Raw genomic sequence first — 19,259 nt, forward strand, 5'->3', positions numbered from 1 at the left:
TTTAACTACAATTGAGTTTAATATTGTATCAGACAATGATGGAATTGAAAGAAACATCAAAGAACAGCCATTGATGCATTAATTTGAGTAAATTTTCAACAACTTTCACCCCATAAATTTATAAAAGCGAGAGATCAAAGTTTATAAGGCTGCTAGCCAAACCTACCATATGATTTTTTATTGAAGTCAGAAGAGAAAAAAGCAGCCATATGTATTTTCAAATCGATTTGGTGAAGGACAAGGTAGAATAAAACTGAAGCTGCTTGACTTCTGCTTCTATAAATTATTGTCCAATCTCAAGTTAGGTTCACCTTTCTATTCAACAATACAACGTGCTAAGAGGCTCGCTTTAAACATGGCTTTAGCAGCTTCTCTACTCGTTCTTCTGCTGGTGACTCCAGCAGCTTATGCCGTGCAATACACCGTAGGCGACAGCGCTGGCTGGACCACCACCGGAGATTACACCAGTTGGGTTCAAGGGAAAACATTCACCGTAGGCGACACACTTTGTAAGTTACCTACCAAAACCAACGCGATTATTTTTATACATATTATAAGTGGATAAATAAATAAAAAAAAAAAATCTTTGAATCCGTCACTAACAAAAAAATATGATCCTTCGATTTTTGTTAGTGTTCAGCTATGATGGGAGCCATGGGGTGGAAGAAGTAACCAAAAGTGACTATGATAATTGCAACACTGGAAATTCTCTCAAATCCTACAGCGATGGAAACACAGTCATCGCTCTGTCCAATACAGGGCCAATGTATTTCATATGCCCCACCATTGGACATTGCGCTGGAGGCATGAAACTAGCCATCAATGTTGTAGCAGCCAGCGGCAACTCACCCTCCAACCCATCATCACCATCTGGTTCAACCACTCCTTCAGGGAGCGGCGCACCTGGCAGCATGAATGGTGGTTTGATGCTAGGCTTTTGGCTCGTGTTGGGGGCCGTCCTTGCCATCACGAGCTAGGAGAGTGGCAGTGCTATTTTAATTGGCTTTGATTATTGCTTTTGTTTTCTTCAATCTCTGTGATTTTTTTTCCCTTTATGAACCAGAGATGTAGTAGATTTCTGTTTATTTGATCTGCTTAATAATTTACCTTAATTCATGATACGACATGGTTTTTACTTGTAATTTGAAGAACAATGAGAAATACCAATAAGAAACGACACCGAGACTAGGGTGTAAACAATGCATCAATGTTCTCAAGTTATTCGGATTTTATTTAGATAAAATTCGAATTTGATTCAATTATTATTGAGTCGAACAAACATTTGAACAATTTGATTTATCGAATGAATCGAACTCGAGCATTCCAATGTTTAATCAAGTAATTTACGAGCGTAATCAAATTTTTAAATTTTAATATATTTTTATTATTTTAATTAAAAAATTATTATTTTATTATTATATAAATTAATTCGAACTCAAACTCGAGTTAAAATGCATAATCAAACTTAAAATTAAGTATAAAGATTAACTATGCTTTTATTAAATAAGCTTAATAGAATAAATTTAAATAATTTAATTTTTATCTTGAGTTAAGTTTAAAAATTAAAATTTAATTAAAATTAAATCGAATTTAAGTTAACAATTTTCAAATCAAGTTTGAATTCAAAAATTTTACTGTATAAATTTGATTTAACTCGATTATACTCCTAACTGAACAATACATAATTTTATTAATGTCTTGAGTTACATGATGATCATATCATGAACCCTCTTATTTCATTTCTCATATATATATAATAATTAAATTAAAAATTGATTCATATATTTATTTTACGTAAAAACCATCAATGTCGGTCCAGTAATTAACTTTCACCACTTAATAATTTCTCCCAAAATATGAATACAAATGCATTAAAATATAGTTCAATTGAATGATTTTGCTAGCAGCAAATTTCAAAATTCAATAGAAAATTATTAATATAAAACTCAACATATGAAATTAATTTTAAAAATAAATGGAGCCTACAAGAGTCACAGCCAAACCCAATCAAACTCCTATCAAAGAGAATATTTGAGCAGAAAGAATTCGTAACATTTGACAATAACAGCATAACCATAATTAATGTATTTCATGAACCAAATTTAGTTTTAAGTTCAGTAAGACATCACTATCAATTAGTTTTCAGTTAATTTTAATGTTTTATTGTCAGCAGCTACTGAATGGTGCGTAAATAAAATATTGGATTCTTAATTTAAGTGAAACCGTTTTAATTTCATTAGATAACAATCTTAATTAAAAACAAAAAGATTTCCCACATCGAAATGTTTGCGGGTGCAAGTATAGTTTATATGGAGCTCCATGTAAGCCATCTTGTGCGTTTTGTCTCTGAAAGGCAAAATATGAGTGTTCCTCTGTCTCGCGATTCCTCAGCAATGGCTTCCTCAAAAATGGTATTTTGGTGTTTCAGGTAAATAGGGTACTTGCTTCGCATCAGGTAAGTTTCCTTTACCTGAATGTTTGGATGTGCGACTGTAGTTTACTTAAGGCTGTGTGTTAATTCAAGTTATTTTTTAAAAATATTACAAAAAAAAAGTATTAATGTTTTACTGGTGAGTCATATATCACCTAAACTCAGTAATTATTATTAGGTATATTTATATCATATAAAATATTAATAATTTATATATTTATATTATATTTTATATAAAAATTATATAATATAATTAAATATAAAATATATATTTTTAATTTTTTTAATTTTATATATAATTTTTATTAAAATTTTAAATCATATTCGTATATTTTTTATATTATTTTCGTGCTGAAAAATGTCAAGCCAATTATTAAAAGCCCAAACCAAACAAAACACTGAAGGCCCAAGAACTGGATTTTTGGTGGGTGATATGAGTTACCCAATTAGATTTCACATTGACCCATCAACAGATCCAGAGAAACCCACTGTGTTCTTTGTTTTACTTTCCTGTTTAATCGAGAATTTGAGAGAAAAACAGAGGTAAAACAATGGCGGCGACCGAGGACGACAGCGGAGAGTTCTACCTCCGTTGCTAAGTCGGACATAAAGGGAAATTCCGGCACCAATTTTTGGAGTTCGAGTTCAAGCTGAGGGGTAGCTCCGATATGCTAACAACTCCAGCTACTAACACGACACCATGATCCGCAAAGTGGTCTTCCTCACCCCTGCCTTTCTCAACGAATGCTACCGCATCATCTCCGAGAGCGAGGTTCTCTCTGTTTTGTAATTTTTTCTTTGATTCAACCTTGCCTAGGGTTTGACAGAAACACAAGTGAAATTAGTTATCTTAATTTTAGTGCAAAATTTGAAAAATTTCCTTGTTTGATCGGTGTATTTTTCAAATAAGGATTTAAGGTTTGTTGCGTTTTGATTAATGTTTTGCAATTTTTTCCTTAAATCAACTTATGCCTAGGGTTTGATAGAAACACAATGATGTGTTCTCTTTCTTACGGACTACAAATTTTGTAACTGAAATAGAAAAATAAAAGAACAGGGAAAGAAATAGAGAAGATGGCTAGAGAAGGAGAAGAAGAAACTTCAAGGGGAGAGGAGATTCATTTCATTTCACATAACAGAATGCTTAGTTCTCCCTTTTATCTAGTCCCACAGCTGCAAACTCCCAATCTCCCCACTACATGGCACTCACTGCCTCCTCCAACAGAATATCAGTTGAGCAATAAGGAAAAGGCCTCGGCCATACAATTGGTAAAATGAAACAGGCCCAATTCAAGAATTAAAAACAATAAACCCATCATAAAATAAAATACAATTAATTGGCATGTAACAAAAACTTCCCGTCCAAACACATCCTTGTCCCCAAGGATGAATCGCAGAAACTTGTAAGGCCACAAAGGGCATTACCACCAAGGATTTCATCCATTAGAGTATGGATTGAAGTATAGCTGTCAGCTTGTTTTCTAGAAAAATTTTTCCTAGCTTCTGCTACATCCTGTTTCTCATGCTTGGAAGATGTTATGTGCTGGACTAGCATATCAGTGAAGCTTGAGGCTAAACTCAAAACAGTATTGCAAGTCAGCCTTAGCAAGGGCCTAAGTTCTGTTATCAGCCAGTCAACTTTGTTTATAACAACTACAACAGATAGGCACTCTAGTATCGCATGACGTGTAACCTTCTGTGCGTTTATCATCACTCCTTTAGCAACATCAACAATCAACATGATTTTTGTTGCATAAAAGGCAATCTTACACCCAAGCTTTTGCAGATCAAGTGAAAGATTTTTGGAAAGCTTAGAGTGTAATCCTTTTAGCCCAAGAACACCTTCATTAAGTTGTTTGAAGAATTTAGCATGGATCCAAAAGTGGATACACCTTGCAAGGACTTTGAGTAACAATGGTCTGTTTCGCCAACAAATGTGTGGAAGGTAATGAAATTACGCCTCGTACATCAGCTTTTGAAGTGTTCCATAATATATAAGTCTGTAAATTCACTTTCATCTTCCCAAATTAGGTTGTCTTGCAAGATTGGCACTACAAACACAGCTTCAAGAATTTTAGCTATAACAACAGCTTCAATAATCTGATTCCTCTGCAGATTTAGTTCTTTTATAACCACAATAACTAAAAACCTGTTTTTAGATAAGTTCCCAGAACCCACATAAACTAGTACTGGTGATATGAGCCATTTGTTTGACTTAATATTGTTTGGAATCCGCTCGACAAAGTGTGAAGAGCTATTGTTTTGAACATTAATCATTTGCTCATAGTGGTGAGCTCCACGTGAGGTGAGAGGAGCAAATACGACCATAAAGAACTGCAGACGAGGGAAAAGAATGAAGCTAAGTTTTCGGAGGTCAGAGTGGAGTTGTCCAGTGAACTTAAGGCAGCATGTGATAGCAATCATAGTTGCATATATCCAATGATTCAGATCACCAGAGCTAATACTCAACTTCAGAATCTTGAAATAAATATCATACAAAGCCTTACAATTGTCCATAACGAACACCCTCCTAACATAGAGCTTATTGTTCTTCTTAGAGTCAAAGAGATCAAATGAAACCTTCTTAATTTGGTACAATTAGAATAGCCTTGAACTCAAGCTGACCTTCAATAAAAAAATACTTGACAACAAGGTGCTCTTCCCAATCATTAGTCAAGCTTTTGTAGAAACAGACATACTCCTTAGTTATCTCTTTAGGCTTATGCAACTAGATTGGTTTCTGCTTATTAATGAGTTGCCACTCATAAGACACTTCCTTCATCCTTCTCTCTACCAAATACTCTAGAACCCTTGATAAAAATCTTCACCTCCCAAATAAGTGTCTCCAATTATGGAAATAACCCCGAATACACCATTATCAATTGACAAGATATTGGCATCAAATGTTATGCCATCAAGGTCAGAGACAAGAATGTTTTTCTCGCCACCCTTCTTGTCCAACCCATAGGCAATGACAGCTACAATTGGTTCCTTGATAATCCTTACCATATTGAGCCAAGCAATAATGTTAGCATCCTTGGTGGTTTGCCTCTGAGCATCATTACTCCTTAGTCCCATTATCAAAAGCCTAAACCTGTAAGGATCAAGGACAACAACAAACTTTTTCCCAGTCCCCAACAGTATTGAGCGAGCCATTACAAACTTCCCACTCTCTTCAACAGCCCTCAACAAGGAAGATTTAGCAAAATTTTCATTGTACCCAACAGACATAAACCCATTCTATTCAACAAAAAGTTGCATATTCTTTAATGCAAAAGACCAAACAGTCGAGTGTTCAGCATGTTTAATAACCATTTTGCAATTTAATTCATTAACCTTAGAGTCATTCAACACTTGAGATACTAAACAAACCCCGATGAATGAAGGTAAGGACTTACTAGTCATTATGAGATCAGTAGTTAAGGACAAAGGCAAAAGGACGGTTGCTGCCATAGATGATTTTTGCTCAGCTTCCTGGTTCTCCTCCATATGCATCTTACATTCACTAATGGCTTCACTAATTTTGTCCAGACCAGCAGACAACTGGTTAAGTTGGGAACTAACGTTTTTCAGGTCGGATTGAATATCTTCACACAATCACTGAAACAGATTGTCCAATCTGGATTCCAATCGTTCCATAAGTTTTTGCAACAAAATATCATCAATTTGAAACCTGGTTGTCACGTCCATGGCCAAATCGCAGCTTTGATACCACTGATGCATTCTCTTTCTTACGGACTACAAATTTTGTAACTAAAATAGAAAAATGAAAAAACAGGGAAAGAAATAGAGAAGAAGGCTATTTGTAATTTAGGGTTTGTTACCTTTTGATTTCCAGTTTTGATTGATGCCAATTTGTGTAATTTTATGCTTTTACTACTTTTAGCTTTTCATATATCTTCATTTTCCAGGTGGGTTCTTGGATTTACCCCTCATTATGTTCTTCTTTGATAGGTTAAAGAGATTTAGTTTTTAGTTGATAATTTATTATTTCTGTGACTTATTTAATTTCTGTTTCTTTTAATGCTCATTATGGTTTAAATTTGCAATTTTTATCTTTTTTTTAATGGTTTCTGATATTGGTAAGATTTGTTCATTTGCATAGATGATGAAATATGATGATAGCAACTGGCCAGAGCCTGACCGTGTTGGACGACAGGAGCTTGAGATTGTGATGGGGAATGAGCATATCTCTTTCACTACTTCAAAGATTGGCTCACTTGGTGATGTTCAGAGCAGTAAGGATCCTGAAGGGCTTCGCATATTTTACTATCTGCTGCAGGTCAGCTACCAAACATTGTCAATCTGCCATTTATTCTCTTCATCCATGTCCCATTCCCCTTTTGGTTTTTGTATTGTATCCTTGAGTATTGGAAGATGGCTTTATTTCTCTAACATGGTAATGTGAAATGAAGTACGGACGCCCGATGATTGATACTTGTTAATTTGTTTCTCCATTGATACTTAATTTCGTGTTTGCTTTTAAATTGCGATGCTGAAAGACAAGACTAAAGTTTGTTTTTGCTCCTCTTTCAAATGTATATTTGAAAAGAATTATAAAAATAGTTATGATCCGTAGTGGATCAGCCTCAAGGGTGATGAATTTGATATGCTCACCACACCCAGTATCTAACAATAGAGATTAGAGAAACATCTGATGCCTGGTCATACTCGGAATCTGACCAGGCTTTTTCCAAAAGGTGGAAGAGCTTTGTAAATGTCATCTTCAGCTGTTTATCTGATTCCTCGTGCTCGTGCATGCATTGATGCATGTAGTAACTCCTGTTGTGCTAAGTTTAACCAGTGGCGGATTCAGGATTTTTTCCCGATGGTCTCTACTTATAAAATATATAAAGAACTGCAGATGGATTTATCAATTTTGTTGATTGGAAGGGCGCCAGGGGAAAAGGGTGGATCCGCCCCTGCGCTTAACAGGCTATAAGTTTTATTGGTTCTACTGCCTTCTGCTCATGTATCTTTGGTCTTATTGGCATTTTATGTTACTGCAGGACTTGAAGTGCTTTGTATTCTCTCCCATCTCACTTCACTTCAAGATCAAGCCCATTTGAAGAATGATAATCCTCTTCCACGTAGAGGTGTCTGCTTTTGTTATAGCCGCCATTTGCCTTTTCTTTTTTAGATTGTTAAGCTAAAATGTATGGCCGTACTTCGTACTTGTACCTTTGCATTTGAAATCCCCCTCCCCTTTTATTGGGTGTACACTTAAGGAATTCTCGTATAAAATATTTAAGTTTTAAGTATTATATTTTATATAAAAATTATATATCATAATTTATATTAATACAAAAATATAAAATATATTTTATTTATTTTATTAAATTTATATAAAATTATTATTAAAATTTTAAATCGTATTAATTTTATATTTTTTTTTGTATTTCCTTAAATTTTCAATATTAGCTTTGAAAGAGAATTTATCAGGCGAAAAAAAAGTAGAATAAATAAACATGTCAATTTTTTTAAAAAAGAGATCTTAATTGGAGATAAAAACAATTTCGAATTATAAATTTATTGAAATAATTATATAAATAATTTTGATTTTTAACAAAATATATCATATTTGATTAAAGTCTTTTTTCAGGTAATTTGTTGTTATATTTTACATGAACATATTATTTATTATAATTTAAAATTAAGAATTTATAAAGAGTTCATATTTATAAAAGGAATTTTTATATAATTTTTTATTATAATTAAATAATTATAAGAATATAATAAAAATATCTTTTAATATTATAAATAATTTTAAATATAATAAAATATTTAATATGATATTTAAATTTTAAAAATTTTAATGTAATATATAAATTATGAATTTATTAATTAATGTAATAATTATTTTTAATTTGACGAGTTTTAAATAATTAGTAACTAATAAATAATTTTTTAAACATCACATTATTATACAGTTAAAAAAACAAAAGAAAAAAAGAGAGTGATAAGGTAATAGCTCCTTGAGAAAAATATCCAAGCTTTGACGAATCGGGACACAGGATGTTCTCTTGCAACTAGGGTTAGGGCTTGTACCTGTACTGTATATATAAAAGGACCTTAACTCACTGAGACAGAAGAACAAGGAGGCGACCAACGCTTGGACAGAAAGAAAAAGAAAGAGAAGATGGAGCAAACGTTCATCATGATCAAGCCTGATGGGGTCCAGAGAGGCCTGGTATTGCTTCTATTTTACTGTTAATGTTTCATTTTTTTCACTTTGTTTGATTTCCTTAACTGGCCCAAAATACTAGTAAAAAAAAACAACCTTGGGTGCCTTTCACTTTTTCAGACAATAACTCATGTTCGGTTTCAGTTGCTTAGGCTCAAGTGAAGTTTGTAGTTAAGTTCTTTGATTGTGGGTTGAAATTGAGAAACTTTGGTGTTTATGGAGATTCTTTTGTTTTTCAGGTTGGTGAAATCATCAGCAGATTTGAGAAGAAAGGTTTCTATTTGAAAGGTAAATTTGTCATTTTTCCTGATAATTTTCTCTGTTTTTGCCCATTTCATTATATTCCCAAGTTCTCAATTCATCATGAGCCTTGAGTTAGGGATGAGGAAAAAAGTTGTAAAAACTGAAAATCAATTCAAAATTGTAGTGTTCAAGACGGATAGTTTTCTTTTTATTTGGTTCAGATATTAAATGTATATGTTAGGTTTGGATCAAATTTATCGGAAAATGAAAAACCAAACAAAATCGAACTGAATGGAATTATATATTTTTATTAGTTTATATATATTAAATTTTTATAAGATAAAAATAATAATTTTATATTAAAATTTATTTAAATATATGAAAATTGATAAAATTTGATTTGGTTTGGATTGGATTATATGAGGGGTCGGTTCGGATTTGGATCAGATTTTAAAATTTTATAATGTTGTACAATATGCAAAAAAAGTTGAAACGAATTCGATCCAATCCATTATGACTCCTACCTTGAATTTAATAGACAAAATGCATGTTGGTTTTCTAAGTCTATTGAATTTATTACTACTATATATGATTGAGTGGAAAATATGTGTCTAATTTAGGTTTGAAGTTCATCACTGTGGATCAATCCTTTGCCGAGAAGCACTACGCAGACCTCTCTGCAAAGCCCTTCTTTAATGGACTTGTGGAGTACATTATTTCCGGTCCTGTTGTTGCTATGATTTGGGAGGGTAAGAATGTTGTTACAACTGGTCGCAAGATTATTGGAGCCACTAACCCTGCAGAGTCTGCTCCTGGAACAATCCGTGGTGACTTTGCAATTGACATTGGCAGGTATAAACTATTTTGTTATTTACCCTTGAGTAAACCTGATAATTTAAAATACGACACGGTGACATGATACGAAAATAAGACACGAAGGTGATATGGTTTAAAATTGTAGGAATAGCTATATATGGATTTAACAAAACAAAAAAACTATATTTCATATTTTCGTGTTGTCACGGATTGTGATACACAATTTTTATGTAAAACACTATCAATACATGAATTTTAATATTTTACATGACACGAGTATATGAATCGTCAGGCCTACCCTCGAGCTGACAGTGTATCATAGCAATATGTGTTGATTGGGGTTGCTTTTGCAGGAATGTGATTCATGGAAGTGATTCAGTTGAAAGTGCAAGGAAGGAAATTGCCTTGTGGTTCCCTGAAAACCAGGTTAACTGGCAGAGCAGCCTTCACCCCTGGATCTATGAGTAGGTTGTTTGGGTCTAAAGCTGTAGCCCTTTGTGGCATCGTCTTATTCCTGTTTCCTTTATCATGTTTGCTTCTTGCCTATGGTGCTGTTTAAGATGTTTGTCTGATGCCTGTATTTATGTGCACTTGTGGTAGTATGTTATTGTGAATCAAGTGCAGAAACTTTGTAGCATCGTTGTACGAGTCGAATTTCATTTGGTGACATTGGTGTTTGAATGCTCTGGGTTAATCTTTGAGGTTTCCTTTGGTGTGGAGAAATCAATACTTGCCTAATGCTGAGATGAATTTTACAAATTTCACTATAGAACTTCACTTAAAAATTTTCTCTATCAGAAGTCAATCTGAAACAATTCAAGCAGTTCATGCTAAATCCCAATAGGGGTGTAATTCAATCTAACCAAATTGATATGATAAGAAATTCAAACTCGAACTCGAATTTTAAATTTTAAGTTAAATTCGACTTGAGATAAATATTGAGTTATTTTGTTTGATGAGATTCATTTATCAAATAAAAAAGAAGAGTTTGATTTTTATATTTAACCTTAGACTTGATTATTTGTGTTGGAATTCAAACAAAAAGCAGCCATAAAGAGATAGGAGGATGACTCAACCTTGTTTTTTTTTTAATTATGCGTCAATGGTTATTGGGTTTTATCTAATAATTTTTTTCCCGGATCTGATCAAACAAGTTTATTTATTTATCTCATTGTAATGATTAATTCTGCTTGGCTATATTTTTTATTAAAATTTAAAAATTTAATTAAATTTATGAGTTATTTAAATAAATATTTTAAATATTTAAATTTAATTAATTTAAAAAATTAAATTATTTAAATTTAAATTTAATTAAATAATAATCTAATCGAATTTGAATTTTATTTCGGTTAATCTCAAATAACTTTTTAAGGATTGATATATTTTTATACTATTTAATAATAGAGATCATGAAAAGGAAGGGGAATTTAATAAGGTAATAGCTGAAAATGGAAAATGGGCTTGACTCTGGAGCATTGGGCTCATGCAACAGGCCCTTTAACTACTGTTCTGTCTCTGCTCTCTGAAGGAATCACTACAGAGCTTATCCTCGACAACACAAAAACCGAAGTAACCAAAAACGCCTCTTCACTCTTTGCTTTGGGTTGCAATCTCTTAAACCATAGCCAAACAGACATGCTTCTGCAGCCTTCTTCGCTGCTGACTCACCGTGTTTCTCTCTTGTCAGCCTCTTCTTGCTGTCGACAGCTTCCATGCCGAATCCCCCAATCCCAAAAGCTTCCAATCACATGTTCCATATCTCAAGTCCATAGCTATGGAACCATGGACTATAAAAGAAGACGCATGATGAATTGGAACGTTATATACAGGAAAATATCGCTCGTGGAGAATCCTGATTTGGGTTCTGCCACTGTGCTGAATGACTGGGAAAAAGGAGGCAGGAAGCTCAACAAATGGGAGCTTTCTAAGGTTGTCAAGGAGTTGCGTAAGTACAAGCGTTACAAGCAAGCTCTTGAGGTAAATCAACAAATAAAAGTGATTTTTGTGTTCTCTTTGGTGTTTTTGGTGTGTTTGATTTCTGGGTTTTTGTTATCTGTTGTAGATATTGATTGGTTGACTCTATAAATTTCTGAATAATTACTGGGCATTCAAGTTTTTTGATAAATGTTGATGCTTTGGTGTTTTAAATGTGATTTAATTGACGAGTTTAAGTTATTCTCAGTAAAAGTTTATTACTTTATTGGTTGCTTCATGAACATATGTACATTCGAGATTGAAGGTAAAGTTTTTTGGAAGTATTTGCGTGCCTCAAGGATCCTAATAACCTGTCAAAACCTATAGACAATCATTTTTAATGAGCATTTTCACTCAACTGGATTGAAAGTCTTGCCTCAGATTATGAATTTGCAGCAAGCAATAGCTATTATGGTGAGTTAATATTGATGAATGTCCAATGAGTTTGAGACACAGTTTGGAAAAATAAGTTAGTTCAAATAGGACAAAAGAAAATTTTACTGTTGATGGACTATGTTCTTTTCAGCATACACATAGAGTCCTCCAAAAGAAGTTGAGGAATCTATCTCAATGGCATAGAATTTATTGTGTTGTAATGTATTAGCACAATTTGGGTGACATTTTCTGGAGGCTGAGAGTTAGAAATGATTGTTATTTTGTCCTAAAATTTAGGCAAAATGGCAAGATGTTATACATTTATCAGAGGTCACGTAGTGGGAAAAGGCCTAGTTTGTTGTTGTTGATCAGTGCAGTGGATGGCCCCATAAAATTGTCAAACTTTAGGGAAGTTTACACTGTTTAGTGCCTTTGTTCAGTAGAGCTATTGCTGTTCTTGTATCAGGCATTTTTTAACTTTTCCACCGTTGTGCAGGTGTATGAGTGGATGAACAACAGAGGAGAGAGGTTTACATACTCTGCTAGTGATGCTGCAATTCAGTTAGACCTTATTGCTAAGGTGCAGGGAGTTTCAAGTGCTGAAGATTTCTTCCTTCAACTCCCTGATGCTTTGAAGGACAAAAGAATCTATGGGGCTCTTCTGAATGCCTATGTGCGAGCTAAAATGCGAGATAAGGCAGAATCTTTAATTGACAATATGAGGAATAAAGGTTATGCCTTGAATGCCCTTCCATTTAATGTTATGATGACTCTATATATCAAGCTCAAGGAGTATGATCAAGTTGAGTCCATGGTTTCAGAAATGATGGAAAAAAACATACGTCTGGATTTATATTCCTATAACATCTGGTTGTCATCTTGTGGATCCCAAGGATCTGTGGAAAAGATGGAACAAGTATATGAGCAGATGAAACAAGATCCAAGCATCAATCCAAACTGGACTACGTTTAGCACAATGGCAACAATGTACATCAACGTGGGGCTGTCTGGAAAAGCTGAAGAATGCTTGAGAAATGTGGAGAGTACGATCGCTGGTCGAGATCGTATTCCATATCATTATCTTATTAGTCTTTATGGTACTGTTGGTAACAAAGAGGAGGTGTATCGGGTATGGAAGGTATACAAATCTATTTTCCCACGTATTCCAAATTTGGGCTTTCATGCCATGATATCATCTTTGGTTAGGGCTGGTGATATTCAAGGGGCAGAAAAGATTTATGAAGAATGGCTGTCAGTTAAAACGTCTTATGACCCTAGATTAGCAAATCTTCTCATGGGGTGGTATGTTAAAGAAGGAAATTTGGATAAAGCTGAGAGCTTTTTCAATGACATGGCTGAAGAGGGAGGAAAGCCGAATGCAAGTTCATGGGAGATTCTTGCTGATGGGCATATTCAAGAGAAGAGAGTTGATGAGGCTCTATCTTGCCTGAGGAAAGCTTTTGCAAGCGAAGGCTCAAGAAGTTGGAGGCCAAAGCCCACAAATGTTTATGCCTTCTTAAAACTGTGTGAGGAAAAAGCAGACATGGCAGGTAGGAAGGTTTTGGTGGGATTGTTACGGCAATCAGGATTTCTCCATGATGAAGCTTATGCATCACTCATTGGCTATTCCGAAGAAGGTGTCGGTGAAAGTGAATTTTCAATGGACAAAGACAGAAACAGCAGTTATAGTTCCAGTGATCAGGATCAGGACAACGATTTTGAGGTTCTTCTCAACCTACTGCGGAGCAGTGTGTGATGACCATTATTATCTATCTTTTCTTGGAAGGCATGAGCTACGATATCCACTGGTGTTGGCAAGGAAGGTGGACTTATAGTTATTTCTCCATGCATTCACATGCATTTCTGCAGCCCTTTTCTGTTACTTCTGTTCCGGATGTATGAATTTCCAATTTAAGCCTGTGTAGCTGCTCAAGAGGCAGAGTGTTCTTCGTTTTTGGGGAAGGGATATGGATAATTTACCGTTTTCGATAATTATATCGATCCCTCATTTACTCGAGAACACACCATATCGTCTACCGTGTAAGGTTTTCATTGAGCATACACGAGAAACGGATTGATCCTATATATAAAGTTTCATATTTACGGTTGTTTAAGGTTTTCATTGAGCATACACGAGAAACGGATTGATCCTATATATAAAGTTTCATATTTACGGTTGTTTTCTTCCCATTCCATGCAGTATTTTTACATCATTTATCATTTGTAATTTGTTCTAAAAAGACGAGGAGTGTTCAGGATTTTGGATTAATGATTGTAAGACATTTTGACAAAGAATGATAACTGCAGGGTATCGTGTGCTTTGACTATTATCACCAACTACAGTATTTTTTATATGTGAAACAAAAGTAGCTTATCATTTCCCTCTCTTTCCAGCTGAAAAATTAGGCTATGCTCAATGGAGATTCATGGAAGAATAATACGCATGAATTTGACTCATCACACGATGTGATCTTTCAAAAGTCAAATAATTTGACAAGCCTGTGAATCCAAACACAAGCAGACAAAGCAGAACCATCGGTCTTGTTCTTGTTCAAAGTTCTTGTTTGTTGTTCAGACAAACTCATCCAAGCTCTCTCAACCAGCACAAACTCATGCAAGCTCTCTCATCTAGCAGTTGCCAAGGCTATAAACTGATGGACCAACAGAACAAATAACATGTTGTTCAGATACATGTAATCACAGGATGGGAATGGCTGTAGCATGCCATCAGCACAACAACATTAGCCACAAGTTAATCACCCGAAAACCTCAACTTCCTGTCAGGAAAATGGCTTTAATCCACATATGAACCACCTTTTTATTTGTTCCCACTTGCACAAGTTAAGTTTTGAAAATTTTATGTTCATACCCCCAATTTAAAATACCACACTTTTAATATTTGAAAATTAGTTTTATTAGTTCGCACGATCACTAAAAAATTAACATCCAATAATTTGAAATTTAAATCTTAAACATCGTTCTATTCTCAATTTTTTTTATAAAAAATCTCAAACTTTTATGTCAGAAAAGACCTTGTAAACCCCACCAAATGGGGGCATCCAAGTCATATTTCAAATTCCTGAGGCTATTTTTTTCATTGAAAGTACCTATCATTTAAAGATCACCTTCCTTGTTTTTATAACGCAGTAGTAAAACCATATAAACCTCATTGAGCAGGGAAAAAACATTCAACACTTAGGGTCCAAAAATCTTCTCAGCTATGGCAGAGTTAGAGCACAAATGTGATGCCAAATCTCATAACATTTCTGTCTTCTCTTCTCCAAAAAGTGGCTGAATCCAACGATGTAAACTGTTGATTTCTGCCTCATAAAATTTCATTGTTCCATGGCCTGACTCGGCCAACTATCTCAATTCAAAACTACCTGGAAAGAATCTTCCGAGTATGCAAATTGTAGCCCGTCTAGCTTTATTATTGCATATGTTTATCTTGATCGGTTTGCTCAAAGGCAACCCTCATTGCCCATCAATTCTTTCAACGTTGGTAGGATGCTTGTTACAAGTGTGTTAGTGTGTTAGTGGTTGAAGCAACTAGGTATGGCATTTCTACTAGCACTTTTGTAACAGGTTCTGTCATCTGATCAGTTTAAGTAACATGATGGATCTGTGCATAGTGATCCATACTATTAGGCAAACAATTTTTGTAGTAGTTAAATAAACTTTTGTATTTTTAAAGCCTATAAATTAATGAAATGAAGCTCATGATCTAATGAGCCAATTTACTTCAAGTGACATTAGTTTCTTCTGTTTTTTGTTCTTCCTCTGCTCTAAATCCTTCAATTGGTATCAGAGCATTCTTTAAGGTCTTAGAGGACCTGTGAGTTCCAAAAATTGAATGAAAAGCCATCAAACACTTATCAACCAGCTTTTGTCAACCTTAAATGGTCTCAAGCAATTGCTCCTTACCTGCACCTCCTATTTTTTCTAGTGAGAACTATCAAATATGGGTTGTCAAAATGAAGACCTATTTGAGTGCTTTTGATTTGTGAGAAGTGGTGAAAAATGATAAGAAACCACCACAACTTCTTGCAAATCCAACAGTAACTCAAATGAAAAATTATAGTGAAGAAAAAGCAAAGAGGTACAAGGCTAAAAGCTGTATTGAGTCTTCAATTTCTCATGACGTATTCATCAGAATCATGACTTGTGAAACTACAAAACAAGCTTGGGATGTGCTCAATGAAGAGTTTTAAGGCAGTGACAAGACAAGACAAATGCAAGTGTTGAATCTTATAAAAGAATTTGAAATCTTAAAGATGAAAGAGTCTAAAAATTTAAAAGAGTACAATGACAGACTTATGAAGATAGTAAACAAGATTAGATTACTTGGTGAGGAGCTGTCAGACAAAAAAATTGTAGAGAAAGTTCTTGTCAGCTTACCAGAGAGGTTTGAGTAAAAAATCTCATCCTTTGAAAACTTCAAGGACCTGACCAAGATAACTCCAACAAAATTGTTCAATGCTTTACAAAGCTCAAGAGCAAAGAAGGGCTATCAGACAAGAGGATTTAACAGAAGGTGCTTTTACAGCCAAAGAGAAAGGCAAGATGCAAACAGAAAGCAAAGGGAGAAAACAAAGAGATCAAAGAAACAAAGGTTCTAAAAATAATGAAAAGAAAAGAAAATTCATACCTTGTTCTCATTGTAAAAAGATCACTCACTTGAAAAAATATTACTGGTACAGACTTGACATACAATGTAAGTACTGTAAACAGCTTGGTCACATGAAGAAAGCATGTAAAAATAAAAAAAATAGCAGCCAGATCAACAAGCCAAAGTCGCTGACAATCAACAACAGCTAAAAGAGCAAGTTTTTATTGCAACTTGCTATGGAACCAGAACCTCCTCAAGTGCATGGCTTATTGACAGTGGCTGCACATACCATATGGCATCTGATATCAACATATTCAAAGAACTAGACAAAACCTGTACCTCTAAAGTCAAAATAGGTAATGGTGATTTCATAAAAGTCAAAGGAAAATGATTAGTGGCAGTTGAGACACCAACAGGTGCCAAACTCATTTCAAATTTGTTATTTGTGCCTAAAATAGATCAAAACCTATTAAGTGTATGACAATCGTTAGAAAATAACTACTCTTTAGTTTTAAAGACAAGACATGCATAATTCATGATCCCACTGGCCATGAACTCTTTACTGTTAATATGAAAGGAAAATATTTTTTCTTGAATTGGCATGAAGCAAACTCCTCTACATATGCTAGTTTACATGATGAATCTTCTTTATGGCATAAAAGGATGGGACATTTCAACTATAATGCTTTAAATTTCATGCATAAAAATGATCTTATATTAAACATGCCTACTGTTGAAGTCAGTGCTGGAGTGTGTGAAGTCTATCAGCTAGGAAAACAAAGTAAGTTACCATTTGCAATTAACAAAGCATGGAGGGCAACTGAAAAACTATAACTTGTTCATACTGATGTTTGTAGTCCTATGAGAACATTATCCTTGAATGGCAGTAGATATTTCATTACTTTTATAGATGATTTTACCAGAATGTATTAGATTTACTTCATGAAACAAAAGTCTGAAGTTACAAATTCAAGGCTTGGATTGAGAATCAAAGTGGCTGCAAAATTAAGATCATAAGGTCAGACAATGGTACTGAATACACATCTGACAGATTTAATGAGTTTTGTGAAGTTGCAGGAATTGAACACCAACTGACAGCAACTTACTCTCCACAACAAAATAAAGTCAGTGAAAGGAAGAATAGAACAATCATGAAGATGGCAAGATGCATGCTGTTTGAGAAGAATCTTCCTAAGAAATTTTGGACAGAGGCAGTCAATACCTTTGTCTACCTGCTTAACAGGCTGCCCACAAAAGCTTTAAAGGGAAAAACTCATTTACAAGCCTGGTATGGAAGCAAACCATCAGTGCACCACCTTAAAGTTTTTGGCAGCATCTGTTATGTGTTCGTTCCTGATATCAAAAGAGATAAGCTTGATCAAAAAGTAAAAATATGTATTTTTCTGGCCTATAGCAACATCACCAAAGGCTATAGGACTTACAATCCACTTATAGGCAAGATGATTATGAGTAGGAATATGAGATTTAATGAGCAAGCTGCCTGAAATTGAGAAAAGTCAAAGAGAGAATCAGTCAAGCAAACTGCTGCAGATATGATAAGCTTTCAAGATAAAAAAGATTATATGTTTGAAAATGAAATCATTGATCATAAACCAGTGAGAGGAATCAGACCACTCACAGATATTTATCAAAGATCAAATATTGTCATTCTTGAACCTACAAGCTTTGAAGAAGCTGTTAAATTTTTAGAGTGGAGGAATGCCATGAAGGAAGAGATTCATATGATTGAGAAAAATCAAATATGGGTGTCGGTTGACAGACTAAGCAACAAAAACATCATTGGTGTTAAATGGATTTTCAAAACAAAGTTAAATGCTGATGGTTTTATCAACAAACTTAAAGCTAGATTGGTAGCTAAAGGCTACTCCCAACAGCTTGGTGTTGATTTTTCAGAGACATTTGCTCCAGTTGCAAGGTTGGACACCATAAGGCTACTATTAGCCTTAGCAACTTAGTAAAGTTGGAAAAAATATACCAACTTGATGTCAAATCTGCCTTCTTGAATGGTTATCTTGAGGAGGAGATTTACATTGAACAACCTGATGGTTTTGTTGCCAATGGACATGAAGGCAAAGTCTATCTACTCAAGAAGGCTTTGTATGGATTAAAACAAGCTCCAAAAGTGTGGAATTCTAGAATTGATGATCATTTACTGAAGTTAGGATTCAAGAAAAGCCTCAGTGAAGCAACATTGTACATTAAAGTTTTTAACAGTAATGATCTGTTGATTATTTCTTTGTATGTTGATGATCTTTTGGTGATAGGTAGCAAATCAGCTTTTGTGGAGGATTTTAAGCTCCAAATGCAAGAAGTTTTTGAGATGACAGATATGGGAGAAATATCTTATTTTCTTAGAATAGAGATTCATCAAGACCAACAAGGAATCTTCATTTGTCAAAAAAAATATACAAATGAAATCCTGAATAAGTTTGGGATGGAAAATTACAAACCAGTCAACACTCATTTGGCTCAAAATGAAAAACTTATTAAGGAAGATGGAGCTAACAAAGTTGATGGTTCTATTTATAGAAGCTTGGTTGGTTGCTTATTGTATTTGACAGCAACAAGACAAGACATCATGTATGCTGCAAATTTACTCTCTAAGT

The 19,259-nt window shown here is 34.3% G+C and overlaps 3 protein-coding genes and 1 pseudogene across 5 annotated transcripts; all 4 read left to right on the plus strand.

The window, feature by feature from the left end:
• The first annotated feature begins 34 nt into the window (after positions 1 to 34).
• On the plus strand, positions 35 to 1,175 carry LOC111288447 (uclacyanin-3-like). Its single transcript, XM_022879339.2, has 2 exons — positions 35 to 509; positions 634 to 1,175. Exons 1-2 carry the CDS (start codon positions 356 to 358, stop codon positions 975 to 977), a joined length of 498 nt encoding a protein of 165 aa, XP_022735074.1. The 5' UTR covers positions 35 to 355; the 3' UTR covers positions 978 to 1,175.
• A 1,623-nt stretch (positions 1,176 to 2,798) lies between these two features.
• On the plus strand, positions 2,799 to 7,695 carry LOC111287569 (protein mago nashi homolog; annotated as a pseudogene). Its single transcript, XR_016341439.1, has 3 exons — positions 2,799 to 3,203; positions 6,537 to 6,713; positions 7,441 to 7,695. The product of XR_016341439.1 is annotated as a protein mago nashi homolog (transcript).
• Positions 7,696 to 8,381: 686 nt separating this feature from the next.
• Positions 8,382 to 10,355, plus strand: LOC111288413 (nucleoside diphosphate kinase B). Its single transcript, XM_022879296.2, has 4 exons — positions 8,382 to 8,621; positions 8,855 to 8,903; positions 9,479 to 9,710; positions 10,028 to 10,355. Exons 1-4 carry the CDS (start codon positions 8,571 to 8,573, stop codon positions 10,140 to 10,142), a joined length of 447 nt encoding a protein of 148 aa, XP_022735031.2. The 5' UTR covers positions 8,382 to 8,570; the 3' UTR covers positions 10,143 to 10,355.
• A 769-nt stretch (positions 10,356 to 11,124) lies between these two features.
• On the plus strand, positions 11,125 to 14,353 carry LOC111288002 (pentatricopeptide repeat-containing protein At1g02150-like). 2 transcript variants are annotated; one of them, XR_016341440.1, is made up of 3 exons: positions 11,125 to 11,651; positions 12,520 to 14,068; positions 14,139 to 14,353. XR_016341440.1 is itself a non-coding variant. In XM_022878739.2 (2 exons), exons 1-2 carry the CDS (start codon positions 11,130 to 11,132, stop codon positions 13,777 to 13,779), a joined length of 1,782 nt encoding a protein of 593 aa, XP_022734474.2. In that variant the 5' UTR covers positions 11,125 to 11,129; the 3' UTR covers positions 13,780 to 14,353. The 2 variants fall into 2 exon arrangements, 1 of the variants encoding a protein (XP_022734474.2); XM_022878739.2 differs by having other exon boundaries at positions 12,520 to 14,353.
• Positions 14,354 to 19,259: the final 4,906 nt, after the last annotated feature.

This window comes from Durio zibethinus, chromosome 4 (genome assembly GCF_047325235.1).
Source record: "Durio zibethinus cultivar Kanyao isolate XHJ-2024 chromosome 4, ASM4732523v1, whole genome shotgun sequence".
Classification (NCBI taxonomy): Eukaryota; Viridiplantae; Streptophyta; class Magnoliopsida; order Malvales; family Malvaceae; genus Durio; species Durio zibethinus.